The 27,810-nt window shown below is 43.5% G+C and overlaps 1 protein-coding gene across 1 annotated transcript in view; it reads left to right on the top strand.

The window, feature by feature from the left end:
* Positions 1-27,810, top strand: part of LOC126245198 (heterogeneous nuclear ribonucleoproteins A2/B1-like) — a 58,533-nt gene that overhangs the window by 9,398 nt on the left and 21,325 nt on the right. Inside the window, exon 2 of the mRNA XM_049948296.1 lies at positions 24,554-24,703. Coding sequence (XP_049804253.1) covers positions 24,554-24,703 — 150 coding nt within the window. The remainder of the gene's footprint in view (positions 1-24,553; positions 24,704-27,810) is intronic.

The raw sequence follows: 27,810 nt of genomic DNA on the forward strand, positions 1-27,810 counted from the left end.
TGTGTTCTGCTTTTGTTGAAATCGGTCATGTGGTAAGAGGAGATGTGTGTTTTCCACATCTCCTCTTAAACCACCAGTATATGGTGAAAGACCTCCTCGAATGGTTGTATACAAGGAGTGTAAGGTGTCAGGCAAACCCAACACCTTCCATGAAAACCCTGACATGATAAGCAAATCCAGTAGTATGTCACATAGCTCCGAATAAATCGTGACATTAAATTAACCAAAGTAATACGAGTAACGAGTGAGCAAATGGAATACCACAGACTAACACAAGAATGCCTACATGAATGTCATACCTTCCCACCGTGGGACAGACGCAGTTCCGAGGGGAGAAACGAGAACAGAAGCCGAGAGCAGAACCGTGTTAAGCTGGAAGGCCCTACGATAAGGGACGGACGGACACCCACGTTGCCAGCTAACCGCTAGGACCACACCACCCACAAGTTTTAGCGTGAGACTTTTTCGCGTCTCTGTTACGTTAGGACCACCCCCCAGCCCATGTTAAAAGATAGAGCCCTCCAGAAGAACAGTATAGATCTCACGATAACGCTAAAAGGACCACACCAGCTGCAAGTTTTAACGTGAGACTTTTTCGCGTCTCTGTTACGTTGCAAACTTTAAAAACATTGCCCCGCCACGAAAAGTATAACGTTTCTCATTGGATAGACAGAATTTTTGTAGGCGGAGCTTAAGGTTAACATTGAGACCCTGATTGGTCAGATGAAAACACAGCCAGATAGTTTTTTTTTAAACCAACTTCGGTAAATTGTAGTAAGGAGAAGTTAAACAGAGTTACTTCCGAGACGGCGAGGTGAGCGGAGCTGTGCTGCCTGCCGCCCCTTACGAACACCGACAAGGTAATGAACGCACGCGATGCCGCATTTTTGAGCACATAAGGCTTCACTCAGAACTGCAGAAGTCTCATCTGTTACATCCCCTTTTTGCGTAATACTAGTGTCGATCGTCAATTAAATCTCATGGTGTTCACATTTGCCACTTGAAGTAAAAATCTGAAACGCGATGATTTTTCTGTTATATAGTTATTGAGAAGCCACATCAGCCACTGTAATTTACAACAAGTTACATAAGTAATTAAAGATAATTGAGGGTCACTGTAGACCATTTTGATAGTTTTCTCTTTTGTGAAACTTAATTTAAACCTAGATTATAGATGTGATATGGCATAGGTCATCCTTCGATCCATTGCAGAACTTGGAAACCCATTCAGGGAATATTCGTTCACATTTTTGTTGAACGCAGTCGGTTTTTACCATCCTGTATTAAAACATTTCCTTTTATCAATAGTGCAATTTATAAACAATGTTTTGTGAGTAGAATAAAATTTCCAATGGTAAACTTAACTGCTTTTTCGACGTTATTTTACCAGCTAACTAAAAATAGGAAAGCCTTGAACCCCTTCCACTAAATTTAGTTAGTATTAAGATTCTTTTACAGGGAGTGGGAGTGCAGTGGAGCTGACGCTGAAATCATTAAGTATTTGGTTATATCATCGCCAGTCTCAATGACCTCTTCTGAATTCTACATGTCATGTGTGGTCTGGCGTCTCCTTACCAGCAAGAGGTCCCAGGTTGAAACTAGTCGATTCCCTAAAAAACACGCTCAGAGCGTCGTTGCGCGAAAGTGGTAGGGAGACACGATATAGAACGAACAGACACCACGCAGAATGTTTAGAGGAGGTCCAGTCGTTATGGCATAATAAAAATTATCAAAATGCATGAAGGTGCGATGACTGGTGCACAAAGTGGCAGATGACCTGACCGTAACCGAATACAACACAATGTGAAAGAAACGTGAAAGGATGTGGCCGCGTAATCTTTCCGTTTCCATCTGGAGTTGTGGAGAAAGCCATTATTTCTATCTCAAATACCATGGAACATGAGTAACGAACTGGTTCATTTACGAAGGAGGTTACGTAAAAACTCTTCAGTAATGTTGCTCAGTTCACTTTTGCCAATTACTATGATGAAAAGTTCGTTCTACAGCTTAAATCCAACGCCAACCCATTACATCAGCTAGCAGATTCAAGAAGCTGTGAAGATGATAAATGGTGACATAAATAATAATTTCATAACTCATGAGCAAAGATATAAACTTTTTCTTCAACATTTGATTCTTCGGGCTCTTCACTTGCTAAAAGTTAACTCTGCAGCATTGTGGAGAACATTTTTGTACAGGTCTTACTCTATTAGCCGAAAAATCGTAGTATCAGAGCGCTTCTCATTTTATTCTGCCTCTCCTTTTCTTTCTCCTCCTCCTCTTCCTTCCCCTTTTTTATCTTCTCATGACGTTATAACAGTATACGTCATGGCTAGTTTTACATTGTGTCCCCATTCTGCCCAGATAATGACAGTTCTACTGCATTCTCTAATGTATGTAGCTTTCTCTTTTCTACATCATATGTCCATCGGTTTAAGGTGTCTTCCTGTCTTCTTTTCGCAGCTTATCTCCATTCCTCTACCATTTCTTTTATAGCTTTCCATTATCGAAGAACATCTCCCAACCACGTTATTCTTCAGCTCTATGTTACCCTCAGGAAGTCACCGCTTTTTATGAGATGACATTCAGTGTTCGTTCTAGCTCTCAGCGTGCCGTCTCCTTGAATGGTCCCAGTCGTATTTCGCTGGATTTGCCACTCAGTTTAGAGAAGTTGCTAATCTGAAAATGTTAGCATTGATTCCTCAAATCAAAATATGTGCACAGGCCTAATCGGCTATCTGCAATTCAAAAATAATCATTCCTATCTACTTGGTTGAGAGTCATTGCGTGGTTCTATGTGTGTGAATATAAGTCAAACGGTTAGGTGAACTTCGGAGACGAAGTTGTTTGCGGAGGGTATCACTGATCTCCTAAAGAGACTGCCTACATTACGCCTGTCCGCCCTTTTCTGGAGTATTACTGTGCGGTGTGAGATCCGCATTAGATAGGACAACGCAGGACATCGAAAAAGCTCATAGAAGGGCTGCCGATTTCGTTTAGTCAGGAAATCAGTGACAGAGTTCTACGGATACTATACGTGAATCGGGATGGCAGTTATCAAAAGAAATGCGTTTTCCGTTGCGTCAGGATCCTCTCATGAAATTGAAAACATCAGCTTTCTCCTCATAGTGTGAAAATGCCTTTTGTTGGCGCCCACCTACATAGGGGGAAATGATGATCTATATCTACAACTACATCTGCTTCTACATAGCTACTTGCTACTCACACTTACATACCTAGCGTAGGGTTCATCGATCCATCTTCACAATAATTCTCTATTATTCCACTCTCGAACAGCGCTGAAAAAACGAACACCTATATCCTTCCGTGCGAGCTCTGATTACCCTTATTTCATTATGATGATCGTTTCTCCCTATGTATGTCAGCATCAACAAAATATTTTCGCATTTGGAGGAGAATGTTAATAGAGAAATTTCGTGAGAAGATACCGCGCAACAAGAAACGACGTCTTTGTTTCAAACATGTCCACACCAGATCCGGTATTATCTCCGCGATACTCTCTCTCCTATTTCTCGATAATACAAAAAGGGCTGCCTTTGTTTCAACTTTATCGATGTACTCCGTTAATCCTATCCAGTAAGAATGCCACATTGTGTAGCAGTACTCCAAATCAGGTCTAACAAGCGTGGTGTAGGGAACGTCTTTAGTAGATCTTTTGCATCTTCTAAGTGTTCTGCCAGTGAAACGCAGTCTTTGATTCGCCTTCCCCACAGCATTTTCTACGTATTCTTTACAATTTAAGTTGTTCGAGATTGTAATAACTGAGTATTTATTTGAATTTACGGCCTTTGGATTTGATTGATTTATCGCATAACGTAAGTTTGACAGTTTCAGTTTATCGCTGATCTGGATGACCTCACACGTTTCATAATTTGGAGCCAACTGCCAATTTTCTCACCATACAGGTATCTTTCCTAAACCGTTTTGCAGTTTGTTTTGATCTTGTCATGACTTTACTAAACGATAAACGAAAGCATCATCTACAACAAATTAAGACGCTGCTCCATTGTTCCCTAAATTGTTTATACAGATAAGAAGAAGCAAAGGGCCTACAACACTACCTCGGGGTCCGCAGCTCGTGGTCGTGCGGTAGCGTCCTCGCTTCCCGCGCCCGGGTTCCCGGGTTCGATTCCCGGCGGGGTCAGGGATTTCTCTCTGCCTCGTCATGACTGGGTGTTGTGTGCTGTCCTTAGGTTAGTTAGGTTTAAGTAGTTCTAAGTTCTAGGGGACTGATGACCATAGATGTTAAGTCCCATAGTGCTCAGAGCCATTTGAACCACTACCTCGGGGAACGCCAGAAATCAGTTCTGTTTTATTCGATGACTTTCTGTTAACTGCTACATACTTTGACCTTTCTAGCACGCAATCACGAATCCAGTCACATAACGGAGACGATATTTCATAAGCGCGCCATTTGATTACAAGCCGCTTGTCAGGTGCGGTGTCAAAAGCCTTCTGGAAAGCCAAAAATATGAAATCAGTTTGAAATCCCTTATCGATAGCAATCAATACTTCGTGTGAGTAAAGAGCTAGTTGTGTATCACAAGAACGATGTTTTCTAAATCCGTGTTATGTGTCAATCCACCGTTCTCTTAGAGGTAATTCATAATGTTCGAACACAATATAAGTTCCAAAATCTTGATGCATATCGACGTTAATGATATGGATCTGTAATTTAATGGATTATGCCTTTTGCGTTTCTTGAATAATTGTGTGCCCTGTGTAATCTTCCAGTCTTTGGGTATGGACCTTCAGTCGAGCGAGCGGTTGTATATGATTGTTAAGTATTGAGCTATTGCATAAGAATTCTCTGAAAGGAAACTAATTCGTGTGCAATCTGTACTGGAGGACTTGCTTTTATTAAGAAGTTGCTTCATTTCTCCGAGGATATCTACTTCAATGTTTCTCATGTTAGCAGCTATTCCTGATTCGAATTCTGGGATATCTACTTCGTCTTCTTTGGTGAAGGAATTTCGGAAGGCCGTGTTTAGTAACTCTGCTTTACCAGCATTGACATCGATAGTATTTCCATTGCTACAGCGCAGAGAAGGCTTTGATTGTGTCTCGCCGCTAGCATACTTTACATACAACCTGGATCTCTTTGCATTTTTGCCAGGTATCGAGACAAAGTTTCGTTGTGGAAACTATTATAAGCATCTCGCATTGCAGTCCCTGTCAAGTTTCGGACTTCTAATCTTGGGGATTTTGCGTTCGTATGAATTTGGCATTCTTTTTCCATTATTTCTGCAACAGTGTTCTCATATGTTTTGTGTACCATGGGGGATCAGCTCCGTCGTTTGTTACTTTATTTGTAATATGTCTTTCAGTTATTGTCGATACTATTTCTTTGAATGTAAGAGACGTCTGGTCCTCACTTACCTTGTTAATTTAGAAGAGTCGAGATTGTCTCTCAAGAAGGCTCCAAAAGATTTTTTATCTCCTTTTCTGAATAGATATATTTTCGTTTATTTTTGGTGGATTAGGGAGTTAGAGTATTCAGTCTCCCTACGACAAAGCTGTATTCACTAATTCCTGTATCAGTTTTGACGCTCATTATTAGTTTAAGGGCTTATTTCAATAGTGGTAAAAGACCATTTTTGTTCATTTTGAGATACAGAGTCCTAAAGTTAAATGAACGCTGAAAAATCTGCAGTTGAGATACCAGAAATATTCAAGAATCTGGCTTCTTGCTAGAGATGAACCTTTCATTCTGTTTGTTTGGATTATTAATTTCAGAAGCATTATAGGCACAAACGTAGAGGTAATGGACTTGTATCACAATTGAAATAAGCCCTTCAGTTCGGAGTTATTTGTTGCTAAGAGTTCAAGTGTGTATTCACAACTGTTTGCTATTCAATTGGGCCCATGAACTAACTGATCGAAATTATCAGACCATGCGTTTAGCGCAATTTCGGATGATGTTTTATGCGTGTCTCCAGATTTAAACGTATCGAGGGTCAATTGAAGTCACCACCAACTATAATTGTATGAGTCAGGTACATGTTTGAAATTAGACTGAAGTTTTCTTTGAACCTTTCAACAATAGTGTGCTTTCGTATCGCAGTCATGACTAGTCAAGTCACCACCAACTATAATTGTATGAGTCAGGTACATGTTTGAAATTAGACTGAAGTTTTCTTTGAACCTTTCAACAATAGTATAATCTGAGTTGACAAGAATAACCTCTGCCCATACTAACTCACAGGAACTATCTACGTCAATTTCGCTACAAGATAATTCGCTTCTAATGGCAACAAATTCGCCACTACCAATTTTATTTAGCCTATCCTTTCTGAACACCGTTAGGTCCTTCGCAAAATTTTCGCCTGAACTTATCTCCAGCTTGAGCAAGCTCTCAGTGCCTATAACGATTTGAGCATCCGTGCTTTGTATTAGGGTTTGGAGTTCTGGTACTTTCCCATCACAGCTACGACTATTTCCATCTTTTATACCGATGGTTCCTTGATCTACGCTCTTCCTGTGGTCGACCTGCAACTTTTGAGACTGAAGCCCTTTTCTGTATTTCCACGAAACCCTTCAACCTAACAAACCGGCCAGTCCACGCCACACAGCCCCCACTATCCGTCTATCTTCCTCCTGTACGTAATGGGCTCCGGACCTACAGTATTTTGTGGAACCCGAAATCACACGGTCCTATAGCGCACGTCGAGGAGTCTGTAGCCTGCATAGTCGCAGAACATTCTGAGTCTCCGATTCAAACGCTCCACTCTGCTGTGTGCCAGAGGTCCTTAATCGTTTCTCTCGACTATCCTGTAATGACCAGCTGTGCTTTCGTATCGCAGTCATGACTAGCAGCCTTTACCACATCAGATAGCCGCTCGTAATCAGCGAGAAACTTTTCTGATCCAAAGTGACATACATCATTAGAACCGACGTGAGCCACCAGCTTTAGTTAGCTGCTCCCTGTGCTCTTCACAGCATCTGGAAGGACCCGTTCCACTTCTAAAATGACTCCACCCAGTATGCAGACGGAGTGCCTACTAGCTTTCTTTCTCTCCTTGACAGCCATGTCAAAAAAGCGCCTCATGACATGCCTAACATTGGGGCTCCCCACCCCCTATGACTACCCGAATCTTACAGACTGAGAGGCTCCCTCTGAAACATGACAAGCGACTGCATCCAGCAGAGGGATGATGTCAGCCACAGACAGCACCTAGGACCTGTTGCTCAGACTAACCAGGGAGGCCTTACGTTCTTCGGTTCCCCCAGAAAATCTTTGGCAGCCTGCCACCCCCCCCCCCCCCCCCCCCAAGGCGAGCTCCCACTCGTCCATTGGTGCGAGCAGTGATTGGGCTGGCCACCGGTGCAGACTGACTGGTCGACTCGTGGGTCGTGCTGGACGTCTGTTGGATCCCCATGTCCGCCAACAACAGTGATGCCCACCCGCTGCGGACTCAAACTGTATAACCTAAGTCAACACAGACTGGAGCTGAGAGCGAAGTGCCACTAACTCAGCTCGCGTACGCACGTGACAATCACAATCCCATTGTAAAAGAAAAAAATAAGAGTAATTAGAGCTGGCATGGTAAGATTTAAGTGTTCGTTTTTCCTTCACAATGTTCAAAAGTTGAACAGTATAGATAAATCTTGAAGGTGGTTGGACGAACCCTCTGACAGGCATTTAACTGTGTACTGCACAGCAATCATGTTGTAGATGCAGATGTAGATGTAGGACACACAAGCATTGGGTATTGCAGTTCATTTGGCAGTTGGCAGCCCAATGCCCTTCCAGTATTCAGCAGTAAAAGTAGGGCAGTAAATGGAAATGATAAACGGTAGAGGCAGTAAATACAGGGTGACATAGAATAATGGGAATGTTTGAAATGAGTAGTGACAGCCATGGGTAGGTGGCAGCACTGCGGGTTCGTGACATTTAGCGAGTAAACAGTCCGCCATTTCAGTCGTGGATCAGTGGAACGAACAACAGCGTGCATTAGCCACAAAAATGTTTTATAAAAACAATGTTAGTTTGGTAGCGAATTCGGAAGGAGTTTCTACGTTTTTATAATTTAGGATGTCATGATGCCGTTTAGACCAAACATACGATAAAATGTTGGATTAATAATTTTGAAGAGAGTGGAACTGCCCTCAAGAAGAAACCAACTGGACGAACAAGAAGTGTGCATTCTCCATTGAACGTTGATGTTGTACGCAAGTCTGTCTTACGAAGCCCACGGCGTTCAATTCGTAAGCAAGCAGCAGTGGTTGGAATGTCCCTGGAGAGTGTTCGCAAAATACTTCATCTTGATTTTTAATTTCATCAGAACACACTACAGATGGTGCAACAACTGGACGACGATTACCGGTTACGATTAGGATTCTGTCAAGAAATGGTAACAAAAATGAACAATGACTATGAATTTCTAAATAAGTTGTGGATGTCAAATTTTGGAAATTCGTGGTATGGTCTTATGAGACCAAACTGCTAAGGTCATCGGTCCCTAAGCTCAGGCACGACTTATTCTAACTTTAACAAACTTACGTTAAGGACAGTACACACCCCTCGAACCTGCGACGGGGCGAGCCGTGCGGACTGTGACAAGGCGCCTTACACCACACAGCTACCCCGCCCGGTTGTCAATGTCAGATGAGACACATTTTCATATCACAGGTTATGTGAATAAACAGAACTCCCGTTACTGGGCAAACACAAATCATAATAACAACCATGGGCGCCCTTTACACGCTAGTAAAGTGACAGTATGGTGTGGTGTTTCATCACATGGGATTATCGAACCGTGTTATTTCGCAAATGGACAGGGAAACACAGTAACTGTAAATGCCGATCGTTACGTGGAGATGTTGAGAACTTTCGGTACACCTGCACTGAACAACTTTCCGGACGTTCAAGAAACCTAGTTTCAACAGGACCCAGCGACATCACGCACCGCACGGCAATCAGTGACATAAGGACGAGAATTGTTTGGCAACCGTGTGACCTCATGATTCGGTAACGTTCCCATGCCACCTAGATCGCCAGATTTATCCGTTAATGATTTTTTCATATGGGGATAACTCAAGAGCAAGGTCTACACGACTCGACCAAGAACATTGGATGATTTAAAACAGATAATTCGGGATACAGTTCACAGTATCCCAGCTGAGATGGTGCAACCGTCAATGAGGAATCTCAACAGCAGATTTTAGGAATGTATTCGTACAGGAGGACGTCATCCAAAGGATGTAATTTTTTAAAAAAATTATAAATGCCATCAATGTTTCATAAACGGCAAAGTTGTAAAGTTTCAATTACCATGAATGCAATTTCTTTCCTTCATCACCTCTAGTTTTATTGGATTGTGGAAATGTTCCCGTTTCTCTGTGTCATCCTGTAGTATCTCTCCTAAGAGCTGGCCCAGATGTTTCAAATGGAACATAACAGTAAAAGAGTACAAGAACATAACCAAACTGCATAAATGAAAGTGGCACCACAATTTCACAAATACAAGTAAATACTCATACGTTTATTGAATCACATGCCAAAAGGATACAAAAATATAGAGATGCAGGGGTGACCTTGACATCTTTGAGAGGAAATGGCCTCAATTCATGCCAATAAGAGAGTCAATGAATACCTTTACTCATTCCTCCCACAGAGATCTCGTGAAGTATCCATGATAAGAAAATTCCAGCCCATACATAGACTAACCGTAACCCTTCATACCGAGCACCGTACGTGATGGGCACACGAAAGGCCGGAAATGGAGCGTATTGGAACACAAAAGACAGGAAATGGAGGTAGTACTCGAAACACCCTTCACCACACTCCGAAAATAGTTTTGCGGGGCAAAGATGTGGAATTAGATGTAGAGTCTACGAGAGAGGTGGAAATTGGAAGTAAACAGCCAGATAACAAGTATACAGCGTTTTGCTCTGTACGGGGTTGGATGTGCATACATCAAATATTTAGTTACCGTTTAAAATCCATCCACAACGTTTTAGGTTTTATCCTTATTAACTGATGCGCTACTCTAGTCCCGTACAAACACACTAAAGACGCACTGGTTTGAACAGATGCCCCGCCAAAACATTACTGAAAACACGAAATCAGATCTATGCCGTTGATCGGAAAATAGATATTTTCAAAGCAATTTCCATCTGTAAAATTATAAACAATGTAGCAACCAATCGCAGAAACATAATTTATTTACCTTGTTGCAAATCGATTTCGACTGATATCAGTCATCATCGGTGCTAAAACAAATACAAGAGACAGGGCATAAACAACAACTGTTTTAACAAACGAAAAAATTCTCAATAAAACATAGATACATCAATTACAACATATACAGATGTCTGAAATTAAAATTCAAACTCGTAACATACCATTTTTTAAACTGATACATGCCTTAAGTAGAAGTACTCTACTTAACAGATTTCTGTCATGAAGTGACACATCATAGGTCAACACAACAACAAGACAACATGAGATGGCGCCACGTTACAACATACGCCCTCTATGTAAAATACAAAAGTAATGTAAAATACACGCAATAAGGAATATTTGACATGAAAAAAAAATTATACAGTGATGGTAATTGATAATACCAATATAAATAATTACAACAAGTGAAAATGTCTGAACATTGTTTGTCAGATGATAATAACAAATTAAATATATACGTCTAAACTACTATCGTCAAAATTATAAGAAGAGATAAACTCGCTAAAAATATGATTCCATTCACAGAAATTTAGGAAATGAAACTTGTCATAATGGCGAAACCGAATAGTGGTATCAATGGCCATCTGCCGTTCTACATACGAATTGCAAGTGCATCAAAAGGCACATTTATGTTACTTCCAGTACACGACACTATGTTACTGAATGCACAAATCCAGAGTTGACAGAGTTCAGGTAAAAATTACAGTACGAGATAAACAATCGTATTACTTAAATAATGCGATTACCAAAGTGTTGCGCATATAAAGAACCATATGTGTGGGTAAAGACGTCAGATCTACTATGTGAACTTAGCCTCATGAACAAATGTACCATGCACCTTTATATTTCTCTTGAGTATGGTGGTAACCGATACAAGGATTGCCATATCACCGCCAACCACCGGCGATATATTCATTATTGCTATTATTTTACATTACTTTTGTATTTTACATTGCTGGTGCTTATTGCAACGCGGCGCCACCTCATGTTGTCTTGTTGTAGTGTTGACCTATGATGTGTCACTCCACGATAGAAATCTGCTAAGGGCAGTACTTCTACTTAAGGCATGTATCGGTTAGAAAAATGGTATGTTATGACTTTGAATTTTAATTTCAGACGTCTGTACATGTTGTAATTGATGAAACTACGTTTTATTGTCAATTTTTTCCTTTGTTAAAGCAGTTGCACCGATGATAACTGATATCAGTCGAAATCTATTTGCAACAAGATAAATAAATTATGTTTACGCGACTGGTTGCTACATTCTTTATAATTTTGTATTCTACGGTTGCTGCACAGAAAGGGAACCTTATAGAGCCCAACATTCAAAAATTTCCATATGTATCACGCTAGAGAGAGAGGGAGAGAAGTACCACAGTAGTCAGCGAGCGTGGTGTCCTTGACGCCTCCATGGACCCGTGGAGAATGAAGACGTAGCTCGAGTTAATTGTCCACTATCTAAGCTACGATCACAAGCTTCTTCTGACGCAACAACTAAGCTTCACCTCAAAAGGCAGACGATTGTTCTTGGAGGCCATGTGTCGCTGCCAGACGAAAATTCAGTTTCTATTTTTTGTTTGACTGACGTCGACTGAAGCTGGAAGTAATTCCATTAGCCGTATACTAACCAAATGTTAGAGGGTTGCCAGCATAAGCCCTGTGGATGAATTATGTCAGTCGGTTGCCAGTTGGATTCCAGCAATACCTTCCGAGATACGAGGAAAGGGTCTGCCTGTGCGATACCTAGATTTTTTTTTATTCACAGTTCCTCAGTTGACAGTGTCGTCCTACAAGAACTGCGAAGAATGTAGTATTAGAACTATCTGAAACTATTAAAGCTACTCAGAATGAGATTTTAGAATTTTAATAGTAAACTCAGGATAAATGTCAATCTATGTTACTACCGCTTGTGGAAAACACTTTGCTTCCCCCAGGCTTGGAAGAATGGTGTAGCGAATGTTGTCGAGAGAATGTAGCACGCTCCTTTTTGTACTCAGTCGTCTCGTCTTGTCTCCATATGGCTGCTTGCTCTACGTTGTGACTTCAGAATGTAAGTTACAGGTGGCGTCTCAAGCTAAGACTATTGCTCAACAAGCGTGATACATTGTCAGAATAGAGATTACATATGTTCCGGGTTCCTAGCAAACACAGTTTTGCTGCGATACGAATAGCAGAATACATCACAGTGTCGGAGTGAAATGGCGTGGTACCTGGAAAGATTTATTTTTTGGGTCATTAGTCTTCTGACTGGTTTGATACGTCCCGCCACGAATTCCTTTCCTGTACTAAACTGTTCATCTCAGAGCAGCACTTGCGACGTACGTGCTCAATTATTTGCTGTAAGTGTTCCAATCTCTGTCTTCCTCTACAGTTTTTATCGCCTAGTACCATGGAAGTCATTCCCTGATGTCTTAACAGATATCCTGTCATCCTGTCCCTTCTTGATGCCAGTGTTTTCCATACATTCCATTCCTCTCCGCTTCTGTGGAGATCCTCCTCATTCGTTACCTTACCAGTCCACCTAATTTTCAAAATTCTTCTTTAGCACCATATCTCAAATGCTTCGATTCTCTTCCCTTTCGGTTTATCCACTCTCCATGTCTCACTCTCATAAAATGCTGTGCTCCAAACTTACATTTTCATAAATTTCTTCCTCAAATTAAGACGTATGTTTGATACTACTAAACTTGTCTTTGTCAGGAATGCCCTTTTTCCCAGTGCCATTCTGCGCTTGATGTCCCCCTCTGTCCGTCATGGGTTATTTTGCTGCCTAGGTAGCAGAGTTGCTTAACCTCATCTAGTTCGTGATCACCAGTCAGGAAGTTAAGTTTCTTGCTGTTCTCATCTCCGCTACTTCTCATTACTTTCAACTTTCTTCGGATTACTCTCAGTCCTTATTCTGTACTCATTAGACTTTTCGTTCCATTCATCAGACCTGTAATTGTTCTTCACTTTCACTGAGGATAGCAATCTTAACACTGATATCCTTTCATTGAATTTTTATCCCACTCTTGAACCTTTCTTTTATTGTCGTCATTGCTTCTTCGACGAATAGATGTCTACCATTCTTAATGTTCTCTTTTGGTGCTTTTAAATACTGCATATTACCCTCATTTCCCTATAGCTTACCCCTATTTTCCTCAGCATTTCGAACATATTGCAACATTTTACATTTTCGAACGCTTTTTTCAGGTTGACAAATCCTATGAATGTGTCTTGATTTTTCTTCAGTCTTGCTTCCACTTCCAACCGCAAAGCCATAACTGCCTTTCCTATTGCTTAACTGGTCGTCGTCTAACAGACCTAAATTTTCTTTTCTGTTCTTCTCAACAATTTGGATGTGTGAGTTCTTAAGCTAATTGTGTGATAATCCCGCACTTTTTAGCTCTTAAAATCTCGGGAATTATGTGACTGATGTTTTTCTGAAAGTATTGTGGTATACCGCCAGTCTCATACATTCAACACACCAATGTGAATAATCGTTTTGTTGCCACGTACTCCAAAGTTAAAGTATGTGGAACCATCTCATTCTCGTGGAACTATACCCCGTTGATTGTCCGTAATGTGCTGGTGGCATATGGACCAAATGCAATGTCACCAGGGCGTCACAGACGTGGGTGACGCTGATCGGGAAGAAAGGCTACCGACAATATTATCGAGGCAGTCGAGGAGCTGACTGGCAGGAATCGTAGGAGTAACTATTGCGGACATTGCTCAACAGATACGCGTCTCATTAGGCAGTGCTCATTAAATCGTCTCAGATCTTTTGCAGGATCGGAAATTGTGCTCGTGACTGGTTCCGTAATCGCTGTCAACTGGACAGAAAGGCGCAACATTTATGGCGTCTCTGGACTTCTTTGAATGTTACTTCGTGGAAAGCAGTGATCTCCTAGGCCGCATCATTGTGAGCGTGAGACGTTTCACACCGGCAAAAACTAGGTCTATAACATGGAGACACATCTGCCTACCTTTGCGGAAGGATTGCGAAGTTACGCCATCAGTAGGGAAGGTCATGGCAACCGTTTTCTTAACTTGTGAAGAAGTTGTGCGCAGAGAGTTAATGAAAAAGGGCACAACCATCAATATTGATTCGTACCGTGCAATACTGATATCGATGCACAACGCCAGCGTCAAACGTTAAGGGGTAACACCATTGTAACGGCATAAGGAAAAGCGTTTTACTTACAGCTTTTTTCGGGCGTAAGGAAAGATGATAGAGAAATAATATTTGGGTACTTCTTAAGCATATATTGAAGTACATTACAATACATTTTTGGCGGAGAATATTACAAAATGGTATGATGAATTTGAGGAGATCTGCGGCACGTACTAAACTGGTGCCATTTCGAATCTGTAAAACAATTGCATGTAATCTACAGTAGTGTAGCTAGTAAACCACATAGAGGTATTAGAAATATTGATTTTTCGTCAATTGATGAATTTTTAAATAAAGTCGTAGAGTTTCCACAAAAAGAGGACAGTCATTTTTTAATAAATATTGTTCAGACCAACAAATCGAAAATCACCTACGTGGCTCAGTTTGAATTTCGAAGTCATGGTTAAATTTTCAAGAAAAAAGACAGAAAATTTGTTGTAGTTAAATTTCGTGTCGTTCTGAAAAATTATATTCTGAGACAAACGCGTTAGAAGTTTTGAAATGTATTGTAGGTACGAACAATGAAAAAATTACCATTAATCTGCTATCCGAGGAGTGGCATTTCGTACTGTTGTCTTGGCGACTGAACTCGTTTCCATAGTTTATTGTAGAACAATTGAAATATCGGTCGTGGCAATTCAATGAATGCACGAAACTTCATAATTCCGTTGAACCCCACTCCAAGCAGGCACATTTCTAGGACGATTTGGCGGTAGATTTCATATGCGTTGCGTATAAATCTCCCGCTTGGTGTAACAAATTTTGAGCAGTCATGACAAGCAACAATTATTGTAAGGCCTGAGCCTCGAGGACTTCGTTCTTGCAACGTGATGTCTGTATTGCACGTTTTACATTTCATGTGTTGAGAAATAACAAAGAAAGTGACGAAACTTCATAATCCTGTAACTCAATCCGTAATTCACATCATAACCCTGGTCACTGTCTTTCATTTTCGTAGCAGTAGCACTGACTCCTTCCGAACTGCTCTCAACCTCATATCCATTCTTTGAACACTGTGATTACATACTGCTTCGACGTCCCGTATGATAACGATGTTTTCGTATCCTTTCACAAATACAATAACATAGTCAAAACTGGATACAAAACTCAAGATTCAAAGCGAAAGAACTGTGTTTTTAGTACATGTTCTGAGGCTTGCTGACGCCAACGTTATTGTTCTGAACTGCTTCTAACTACACTCCTGGAAATGGAAAAAATAACACATTGACACCGGTGTGCCAGACCCACCATACTTGCTCCGGACACTGCGAGAGGGCTGTACAAGCAATGATCACACGCACGGCACAGCGGATACACCAGGAACCGCGGTGTTGGCCGTCGAATGGCGCTAGCTGCGCAGCATTTGTGCACCGCCGCCGTCAGTGTCAGCCAGTTTGCCGTGGCATACGGAGCTCCATCGCAGTCTTTAACACTGGTAGCATGCCGCGACAGCGTGGACGTGAACCGTATGTGCAGTTGACGGACTTTGAGCGAGGGCGTATAGTGGGCATGCGGGAGGCCGGGTGGACGTACCGCCGAATTGCTCAACACGTGGGGCGTGAGGTCTCCACAGTACATCGATGTTGTCGCCAGTGGTCGGCGGAAGGTGCACGTGCCCGTCGACCTGGGACCGGACCGCAGCGACTCACGGATGCACGCCAAGACCGTAGGATCCTACGCAGTGCCGTAGGGGACCGCACCGCCACTTCCCAGCAAATTAGGGACACTGTTGCTCCTGGGGTATCGGCGAGGACCATTCGCAACCGTCTCCATGAAGCTGGGCTACGGTCCCGCACACCGTTAGGCCGTCTTCCGCTCACGCCCCAACATCGTGCAGCCCGCCTCCAGTGGTGTCGCGACAGGCGTGAATGGAGGGACGAATGGAGACGTGTCGTCTTCAGCAATGAGAGTCGCTTCTGCCTTGGTGCCAATGATGGTCGTATGCGTGTTTGGCGCCGTGCAGGTGAGCGCCACAATCAGGACTGCATACGACCGAGGCACACAGGGCCAACACCCGGCATCATGGTGTGGGGAGCGATCTCCTACACTGGCCGTACACCACTGGTGATCGTCGAGGGGACACTGAATAGTGCACGGTACATCCAAACCGTCATCGAACCCATCGTTCTACCATTCCTAGACCGGCAAGGGAACTTGCTGTTCCAACAGGACAATGCACGTCCGCATGTATCCCGTGCCACCCAACGTGCTCTAGAAGGTGTAAGTCAACTACCCTGGCCAGCAAGATCTCCGGATCTGTCCCCCATGGAGCATGTTTGGGACTGGATGAAGCGTCGTCTCACGCGGTCTGCACGTCCAGCACGAACGCTGGTCCAACTGAGGCGCCAGGTGGAAATGGCATGGCAAGCCGTTCCACAGGACTACATCCAGCATCTCTACGATCGTCTCCATGGGAGAATAGCAGCCTGCATTGCTGCGAAAGGTGAATATACACTGTACTAGTGCCGACATTGTGCATGCTCTGTTGCCTGTGTCTATGTGCCTGTGGTTCTGTCAGTGTGATCATGTGATGTATCTGACCCCAGGAATGTGTCAATAAAGTTTCCCCTTCCTGGGACAATGAATTCACGGTGTTCTTATTTCAATTTCCAGGAGTGTATATCCACGTACTACATGAAGTACTGCGTTGGCGCAGATAGGCCGTTTTACGTCATCCGGAGAGCTAGAGAAGAAGCTCAGAATTTAACAGAACAAATATTTTTTCAAGGATTAGACTCTTTGCCTGATATTTTAGAACGTTCGAAGGATCTCCTAAGTCAATAAAAAACAAATGATTTTTTTGAAAATTCTGCAGTAGTGTTTAAACCTTGAGCAAAGATATTGTTCTCCTGCACGATAATGCAACAACTCATGCGGGACGCACAACCTAAGTTTTACTTCACCGTTTCCGATGGGTTGTATGGAAGCACCGGCCTTGAAGTTAAGATCTTGCACCATGCCATTTACAACTTTTCGGCAAGTTGAAAGATTATCTGGGATCTGGGGGGATGGAAGGTTTTTCAGCGATGAGGACGTTCACGCATATTTTCTCGAATTGTTGTATTCCATCTGCTCATTGAGATATTGGTCATCATGTATTAAAATGGTCCACTCTATACTGCGTCGAACTTATATAAAGCATGTTTCTGTTACTCATAAACAACTTTCGTGTATATTTTTACCGAAGTGCCAAAAAAACTGGTGTACGCATGCATACAGAGATATCTAAACATGCAGTATACGGCGCCGCGGTTGGCATATCCTCAATATGACAACAAATGTCTAGCGCAGTTGTTAGATCGGTTACTGCTGCTACAACAACATGTTATCAAGATTTATGTGAATTTGAACGTGGGGTTATAGTCGATTCACGAGCTGTGGGACACAGCATCTCCGAGGTAGCGATGAAGTGGGGATTTTTCAGAACGACCGTTTCACGAGTGTACCGTGAATATCATGAACGCGGTAAAACGTGAAATCTCCGACATTGCTGCGGCGGGGAAAGGATCCTGCAAGAACGGGACCGACGATGACTGAAGAGAATCGTTGAACGTGACAGAGGTGCAACCTTCCTCGAATTGCTGCAGATTTCAATGCTGGGCCATCAACAAGTGTCAGCGTGTGAACCATTCAACGAAACATCATCGATGTGGGCTTATGGAGCCGAAGGCCCACTCGTGTAACCCTGATGACTGCACAAGACAAAGCTGCACACCTCGCCTGGGCTCTCCAACACCGACATTGGACTGTTGATGACTGGAAATATGTTGCCTGGTCGGACGAGTCTCGTTTAAAATTGTATCGAGCTGATTGATGTGTACGGGTATGGAGACAACCTCGTGAAGCCAAGGAGCCTGCATGTCAGCAAGGGACTGTTCAAGCTGGTGGCGACTCAGTAATGGTGTGGGGTGCGTGCAGTCGGAGTGATACGGGACGCTTCTGACAGGTAACATGTATGTAAGCATACCATCTGGTCACCTACATCCATTCACGTCCATTGTGCATTCTGACGGACTTGGGCAATTTCAGGAGGACAATGCTGCACCCCACACTTCCAGTATTGCCACAGAGTGGCCTCAGGAACACTTCCATCAGCCATCAAATTTCCCACACATGAATATTATTCAGCACATCTGGGATGCCTTGCAACGTGCTGTTGAGAAGAGATCTGCAACCCCTCGTACTCTTATGCATTTACGGATAGCCCTGCAAGATTGATGGTGTCATCTCCCTCTAGCACCAATTCAGACATTAGTCGAGTCCATGCCACGTTGTGTTCTGCCACTTCTGCATGCTCTCGGAGGCCATATACGATATGGTAAACCACCAAGTACCAGTTTATTTGGCTCTTCAGTGTACATGCAGTAGACGGCCCACACACGCCGTCCTCCACTGACGTTAGTTAAGCCTGGATACCACAGATGCCAAAAGGTTGGCCTAAGCAGAACAATTAAGGGGACTCTACACCAAGAGAGAGGGGACCCTGCTAAACGTAAGACCAGCGCTTGAAAATAAATGTTTTACAGCTATAACTAGTCCTACAGATCGTCGATAGGAAACTTGCTTACTATAAGAGGAGAGCCAGGATCGATTCTTGGGCTCGAGAAAAGTGTCTTTGTAGAAGAATGATTGTACTTGAGCAAAATAATAAGCGCAAGAGCCAGAGGATGTTAATTATCTGTTTCAAGGCATTCCACCATATGACAGCCAATTTTTTAACAACATGTAATGCACCAATTCATGCTTCACAATTGGCAGTATTACGTAAAGGCTATCATATCTCTGACTGCAATAAATAACAAAGAATATAATGAATATAATAAATGATGATCCTTTAAACCTATGTTTCAGTCTGAAAAATCTTTATAACTGCATTATTCATAACACAAATATTAAAATGAAGTCCACCTTGTTGGATGGATTGATGTAAGCGCCTCTCGGTATTAGCATGGACGTCCCTTAACATTTCCGCAGATACTGAAGCACAGACATGAGGTATTCATTCTTGTAACACATCCGGATTTTCCGGTTCCGTATCGTACACCCTGACCTTGATATAACACCATAAGAAAAAATCCAACGGCGATAAATCAAGTGATTTCGCTGGCGGTCGAAAGCAACCACCACACATATCCACCGTGCAGGGAACACATTCCTGAGATGTTCCCTAACCCCTCTACACTAACGGAGTGGTGCACCATCGTGGTGAAGCCAGTATTCCACAGCTAAACGAAGTGGGATGTGTTCTAGGAGATGCCCAAGATTCAGCTCATTTTGTAGAAATTGAAAACATAGCCGACCAGTTAGTCTGGGAGCCAAATAAACTGGTCAGATGACGTGATCTCCTAGATTGCAGCATCATACGTTAACACCCCATCGCTCTTGCATGTAATGTGGTCATAACCAGTGAGGATTTGCAGGAGCCTAGTAATGTAGTTTGTGTCTATTGACAGTGTCATCATTGGCGGAATAGCATTTATCTCCCCATAAAATCTGGCTTTTGAAAGCCGGATTTACAGCTACTTTATTTGTGAGACGTCTGGAGAACGATAACCGATTTTGGAAATCGTTTCCGTATAAGTGTTGGAGTTAGTGCAGATGAAAGGGCTGCCATTTCCATTCCTCCAGAATTCTTTTTACAGAAGACTTCGGTATCCCCAGGGCAACTGCAGGTCTTTTTTGTCCTAATTAAGATGAGAAATAGGTATTATTGGGCGAGATCTAATGACTTTTGTAATATTAGTAACAATGGCGAGAATAGTGTTATTATTATTATAGGTCCAAATAATACGGCAAACTAAATGCAATAGCACGCTAACACTTTCGTTTATACTACATTGTACGCACGCGTATGCTTACCGTGCGTGGGATGTTCCGGACAACATCATGTGCGTGCCGGTTGTGCCTGGAGAACTCCCTCGGTTCTTAAGGCATCCCTGTACGTCTAAAAACACGCGCAGAAAGTAGACGTCGCACTGGAAAACGTTGTGAATACAGCCTTCGGACCTCAGCTTTACTGCAGGGCGTCTCGGTTTAGTCTTCGCTGAAGGATATTGCAGTTGTTACCTGTTTAACTGCAAGACCTGACTCGAAATACAAACAGACGGCCACGCGATCTTATCAGAGCGGAATCTGGAGGAAAATACACGCAGATGGCGGCACAGCTCGGTGGATGTTTGCTTGTGCGTGAACTTCCCCTTTGGAAAACGGTGACGAGCCAACCCTTCTGGCACTAACGCATGTGGGAAACATAAAACTACGGAGGTCGGCTTGCGTGGGCCACCTGGTATAGCATATATAGGGTGTTTCAAAAGTGATGGTCAATATTCAGCGACATGACAGGAAAACATGGGCACTAAAACGCATACCTTAAGAGCTATGAGCAATTCTTGATATTCAGTACTTTGAAACAAATATCTTCTACTGCAACCTCTTTGCTTTCCATATTTTGGGACCCGGTAGTATGGACCAAAACAAGAAAAATATGTCCAGTAAACATGTGCTCTAAAATGTATATCTTAAGAGGTATGAGCACTTGTTCATCGTCATTACTTTGAAACACAATTCTTCTAACGAACAAGTGCTCATTACGTAACATTAATGTTGACGCTATTATAAAAGAGTGGTAAAGAGATACAAAGCATTTTAGAATTCGCAGTGCACTATAAAAAGAGCTACTTTTGCTGGCGATTTGTTCTTTGTCTTAGGTAAACAGTTGCCTCACTATTTGTCAAGCTGAAACTCTTCAAATCGATATTGTTCTACAGCCTAGTAAATGTAAAGTAATAGCATTCAAAGACGAATAGCCAGAACGATACTAACCCTAGGTGTTTGATTGTGAGTTTGTAATTGTGTCAGAGCATCTTTTACCCCCATCCCCGCTCCACCCCACTTCATTCCCTACCCCCAAACTGTAATCACTCTAATCAAACTCTGCATCTTACATTAATTCCCAAAGCTATTGTCTCGAAACTGTCAAATTCTTATGTATTATAACTGAATAAAATATGGATTTCTACACGAAATGTCGTTTTTTTTAATTAATTGTATTAATTTTGGTACATAGTCACTACACGAAAGTTATTTCCTTAAACGCCGCTGTTCTTCTGCTTGTATCCAATATCAATATCTGTACAGGTTAAATGTCTATAAATTATCAACGGGTGTAGCATTTATCACAGATTTCTGCTCCATACATACGCTGAAGTGATGAAGGTCGTGGGATAGCGGCATACACATACACAGATAGCGGTAGTATCGCATACACAAGGTATGAAAGAACAATGCGTTGGTGGAGCGGTCATTCGTACTCAGGTGATTCAAGTAAAAAGGCTTCCGACGTGATTATTGCCGCAAGACGGGAATTAACAGACTCTGAATGCGGAATGGTAGTTGGAAACCGTTTGGGAATTCAGTATTCCGAGATCCACAGTGTGAAGAGTGTGCCGAGAATATCAAATTTCAAACGTTACCTCTCACCACGGACAACGCATTGGCCAACGGCCTTCACTTAATGACCGAGGGCAGTGGCATTTGCGTAGAGTTGTCAAGGCTGATAGACAAGTAACACTACGTGAAATAGCCGCAGAAATTAATGTGAGACGTGCGGCGAATGTATCTGTTACGAATAACGTATCCGTTAGGACAGTGAGGCTAAATCGGGCGTTGATGAGCTATGGCAACAGACGACCGACGCGAGTGACTTTTCCAACAGGGCTACATTGCCTGCAGCGCCTTTCCTGGAGTCGTGACCAAGTCTGTTCGTCCCATGACGACTGGAAAACCGTGATGAGATCAAATGAGACATTTGGTAAGAGGGTAGGGTTCGAGTGTAGCACAGATCCAATAAAACTATCTACTACTACTAGTACTACTACATGGATACTCTGCAAATCACACGTAAGTGCCTGGCAGAGGGTTCCTCAAACCACCTTCACAATTCTCTATTATTCCAATCTCGTATAGCGCGCGGAAAGAATGAAGACCTATATCTTTCCGTACGAGTTCTGATTTCCCTTATTTTATCGTAGTGATCGTTCCTCCCTATGTAAGTCGGTGTCAACAAAATATTTTCGCATTCGGAGGAGGAAGTTGGTGATTGGAATTTCGTGAGAAGATTCCGTGGCAACGAAAAACGCCTTTCTTTTAACGATGTCCATCCCAAATCCTGTATCATTTCTGTGACTCTCTCCCATATTTCGCGATAATACAAAACGTGCTGCCTTTCTTTGAACTTTTTCGATGTACTCAGTCAGTCCTATCTGGTAAGGGTCCCACACCGCGCAACAGTATTGTAAAAAAGGACTGACAAGCGTAGTGTAGGCAGTCTCCTTAGTAGATCTGTTACATTTTCGAAGTGTCCTGCCAATGAAACGCAGTCTTTGGTTAGCCTTCCCCACAACATTTTCTATGTGTTCCTTCCAATTTAAATTGTTCGTAACTGTAATACTTAGGTATTTAGTTGAATTTACGGCTTTTAGATTAGACTGATTTATCGTGTAACCGAAGTTTAACGAATTCCTTTTAGCACTCATATGGATGACTTCACACTTTTCGTAATTTAAGGTCAACCGCCACTTTTCGCACCATTCCGATATTTCTTCTAAATCGTTTTGCAGTTTGTTTTGATCTTCTAATGACTTTATTAGTCGATAAACGACAGCGTCATCTGCAAACAACCGAAGACGGCTGCTCAAATTGTCTCCCAAATCGATTATATAGATAAGGAACAGGAAAGGGCCTATAACACTACCTTGGGGAACGCCGGAAGTCATTTCCGCTTTACTCGATGACTTTTCGTCAATTACAACGAACTGTGACCTCTCTGACAGGAAATCACAGATCCAGTCACATAACTGAGACGATATTCCATAAGCACGCAATTTCACTACGAGCCGCTTGTGTGGTACAGTGTCAAAAGCCATGGACCCAAGGTGTCAACAAGACGCTGTGCGAGAAAATGGTGGGTCCATAATGGTGTGGACTGTGTACACACGGAAGTGACTGAATCATCTGGTCCCACTGAACCGATCATTGACTGGAAATGGTTGCGTTCGGCTACTTGGAGACCATTTCCTAGCCATTCATTGACTTCATGTTCCCAACCGATGTTCCATGTCTCTGGGCTACAATTATTCGCGTATCGTTCCGGACAGTTAGAGCGAAGATTTGGCCACCAAAATCGCCCAACACGGGACTTAATCGAGAGATCAGTTCGAGCACAAAATCCTGCATCGGCAACACTTTCGCAATAAAGGACGGCTATAGAGACTGCATGACTCAGTATCTCTGCAAGGGACTTCCAGCGACCTGTTGAGTTAATGCTAAGTCGATCTCGTGCACTAAGCTGGGAAAAAGGAGATGCGGCACGATATTAGGAGGTATCCCACGACTTGTCACTTCACTGTATGTATCTCTGTTTTACGAGGCCTGTTCAGAAAGTAAGCTCCGATTGATTGCCAAATTGAAACCACAGTGAACATCAGAAATGTTTTACTTGTAACAATTAGCTACACCTTTCAGCTACTTCTCTACGTAGTCGCCGTTCTGACTTAGACTTTTGTCATAGCGTTGTACAACTTTTCAATAGCCTCATCATAGAAGGCAGCCGCTAGTGCTTTCCGCCAATTCTCCACGCTGGCCTACACCTCGTTGTCTGTGTCAAAATGTTGTCTTCAAAGACAGCGGTTCATGTGACCAGAGATGAAACTCAGGGGGAGACAATTGCGGACTGTATTGTGGGTAATCTCACATTTCCATTTGAAAACGATGCAGGAGCATCTTCATTGCCCCTGCAGAATGCGGCTGAGAATTGTCTTGAAGAAGAAACAGCACGACAGTTATGTAATGTTAGCTGCATAGCTTCAGGCGAAATTTCTCACCAGGCCCTCGTACTTGGCGGCAGACACTATTTTCTAGACATCTTTACGCACTCACTGCGAGCTCAGAAATGAGAAGAGCGACGTGATGCTAACTGGGGTTATACTAGAGACACTACCCAACACATCTGTGCAAAGCTTTATCGGATTTTCATAGTCGTTTCCATTTCGCGACCGATCGGAGCTTACTTTCTGAACGCCCCTCGTATTGTCTATGCAGATCGAGAAAATTGCTAGTATACCACACATGTTAGCAACTTTTTACAGAGTAAGAAGGCCTGTTGCTCATTGTGCCTGGTTTCTGTGGAACAGACTTGTCCCCGGAAGCGGCAGGGACGCCTGGCGCCGCGCCGCCGTCTGCGGCGCTCGCGGCTGCGCCTCAAGGTAGCCAGGCACCAGCCGGCGGCTACGTGGGACACGGACCGCTACTCACCGCCCTGGTCGGCGCCGACCCCTTGCAAGGTAAGAACAACAGCTCCCCACACCGGAAGTTCGGCTAACTTGTGTCCTTACCGAATTCTGCGCGCAAGAGACTTGGGCACCGACCAATCCGTGAGACCTTTTGAGAAAACATTAGTTCACCAGTGCACATTTTACCAGATCGTACTGTCATCTTTGGAAGAGACTTATAGTCTCACGGTCAGTTGGGATGATTACCATTTTGTAAGTGGTGGTCGTGACAGTACAGCCTGCGAAACAATACCAAATACCTTCTCTGAAAACTAAATAAAACAAGTAGTTCGGAAGACCACTCTTCATGTAAATATAATCAAATTAATGGCAACAGATAGAGCTGATCTCTCTGAGGACCTCAGCGTTGAAACTGATACCATTGACCATTATGCGGTTGTACACCAAACTGGCGCTCCCTGCCGTCGTTGGATAAGCAGCTGCCAGCAGTAAGTCGTATACTCTTAGCTCACTTATTTGTTACATAGTTTAATTCAGGGCTTCACAACATACGTGCTCGCGGAGCAAGCCGTGAGCAGCAAGGTGCGAGCACGGAGCAGCGCGAGCACGCTACCCCCCACTACCGGACCAGAGCGGAGAGTGGGGAGAGTCACGTGGGGTACACAACAGCTGCCGCCAGTCAATGTAAATCCGCGGCCACCTGCAGCGATATCACTCACGAATTATTACTGCGACAAATGAAACAAATAAAGAAGAATGTTCACGTGCCACATAATTTTATTAGCTTAGTGTATGCCTCTACCATCTGTAGACACAAACTATAGAATTCCACGACAATCCTATATTTTCAACACTTTCTTCAACACTACTTAAAATATCACCTCCGGTTGTAGTGTTCTTCATGGCTACTACATCGAGGAGCTCCTCCCTCACCTGAAGATCTCTATTAACACCTCTAATAAATATGGCAAGCTGCGCTGTTCCAGTGATATCAACACTTTCGTCCAGAGCTAGAGAATACGCCATAAAATCTTTACAGATATTTCCAAGTGGCTCTGGACGTCGTCTGCCATGTCCTGTATGCGACGCATAATGGTCATGTTAGATAATGGTACAATCCGAAACTGTTCAACTTGAGATGGACACAAACGTTCCGCTGCGACTACCAAACATTCTTTTATTAAATCGCCATCAGTTACGGCGCGCAGGGATTTTGCTAAAAGCAAAGCAATTTTGTAACCCACTCTGAGAGCTGCCTCACTTGATTTTTCTTCGTCGTCCAGATCTTCTTCGGATAGCTTCCTTTTAAGTTTAATAACTTCCTGTGCACGATCTGGTCAATCACATTTTCCACGTCCGTAGTCTTTCGCGTGGTACGACATATAATGTCACTGCAAATTAAATTTCCTAAAAGAATTCAGCGTTTTGTGACATACTAAACATTTTGCAACACCATCTTTTTCTGTAAACAGATACGATTCCTCCCAATGGGGGTTGAACTGCGAAAGCATGGTTGGGGTTACACAACGGCGACTTGACATGATTCTTTACCAGCGAAGTGACTGTTAGAGCTGATCGTGGTACTTTAAACGTTACACAGTCGGCGCGAATTCAATAGGCACGCTGCGGCCCTATTCAAACGTGCGCGCGCATTTCCCCTCCCACCCTTCTCCTCCACCTTGCACCTGCTCGCGAGCACGTGCCTGAGCAGACGCGAGTACTCGCGCTCAAAACCGGCCAGTTGTTAAGCCCTGGTTTAATTCTTAATTTCTTTGCGTGTTTTTGGGTACTTGCATTGTTTAATTCAAAAATTTCGGGCGTATTATAGTATCTGAGAGTTGTAGCATCGCGTTTTAGTACCTGAATAGTGTAAAATAGCGTAGTCTCCTTCCGCCGCCGAGCAGTGTGTCAGCAGTGGGCAAGTAGCACCATTACTGCATTTAATAGGCAATCTTGTATTTTAATAACCATTTAAATTTTGTGTCGAATTGTTTGTGCTCTATGTAGATTAGTTCAGCTCGTCCCGCGCATCCCCCGATCGGACTATGGCTGTGGCTGCCCCGGATACTGTCCACATTGAGGCTGACCCCTCACCCGTGGTAGAGTGGGAGGTCGTCTCGAGGTGTGGCAGGGGGCGAAAGACATTCCGGAGGGCTGAACAGAAGGCCTCTCCAGTTTGTCTGACTAACCGGTTTCAGGCCCTGTCTCTGGCTGATACTGATCTTCGACCGGACATGGCTGCTTGTCCTGTTCCAGAGGTTGCCCCTCAGTCTGCAAGATCTGGGCGGTCGCAGAGGGTGGGCTTACTGGTAGTTGGGAGCTCCAACGTCAGGCGCGTAATGGGGCCCCTTAGCGACATGGCAGCAAGAGAGGGGAAGAAAACCAATGTGCACACCGTGTGTATACCGGGGGGGAGTCATTCCAGATGTGGAAAGGGTCCTTCCGGATGCCATGAAGGGTACAGGGTGCACCCATCTGCAGGTGGGCGCTCATGTCGGCACCAATGATGTGTGTCGCTATGGATCGGAGGAAATCCTCTCTGGCTTCCGGCGGCTATCTGATTTGGTGAAGACTGCCAGTCTCGCTAGCGAGATGAAAGCAGAGCTCACCATCTGCAGCATTGTCGACAGGACTGACTGCGGACCTTTGATACAGAGCCGAGTGGAGGGTCTGAATCAGAGGCTGAGAATGTTCTGTGACCGTGTGGGCTGCAGATTCCTCGAGTTGCGCCATAGGGTGGTGGGGTTTCGGGTTCCGCTGGATAGGTCAGGAGTCCACTACACGCAGCAGGCGGCTACACGGGTAGCAGGGATTGTGTGGCGTGGACTGGTTTTTTTTTAGGTTAGATGGCCTCGGGCAAGTACAGAAAGGTCAACAGCCTCAAAGGGTGTGGGGCAAAGTCAGAACATGCGGGGACCAAGTAGCAATCGGTATTGTAATTGTAAACTGTCGAAGCTGCATTAGTAAAGTACCGGAACTTCAAGCGCTGATAGAAAGCACCGAAGCTGAAATCGTTATAGGTACAGAAAGCTGGCTGAAGCCAGAGACAAATTCTGCCGAAATGTTTACAAAGACACAGACGGTGTTTAGAAAGGATAGACTGCATGCAACCGGTGGTGGCGTGTTTGTCGCTATTAGTAGTACTTTATCCTGTAGTG

Source organism: Schistocerca nitens, chromosome 1 (genome assembly GCF_023898315.1).
Source record: "Schistocerca nitens isolate TAMUIC-IGC-003100 chromosome 1, iqSchNite1.1, whole genome shotgun sequence".
NCBI classification, from domain to species: Eukaryota; Metazoa; Arthropoda; class Insecta; order Orthoptera; family Acrididae; genus Schistocerca; species Schistocerca nitens.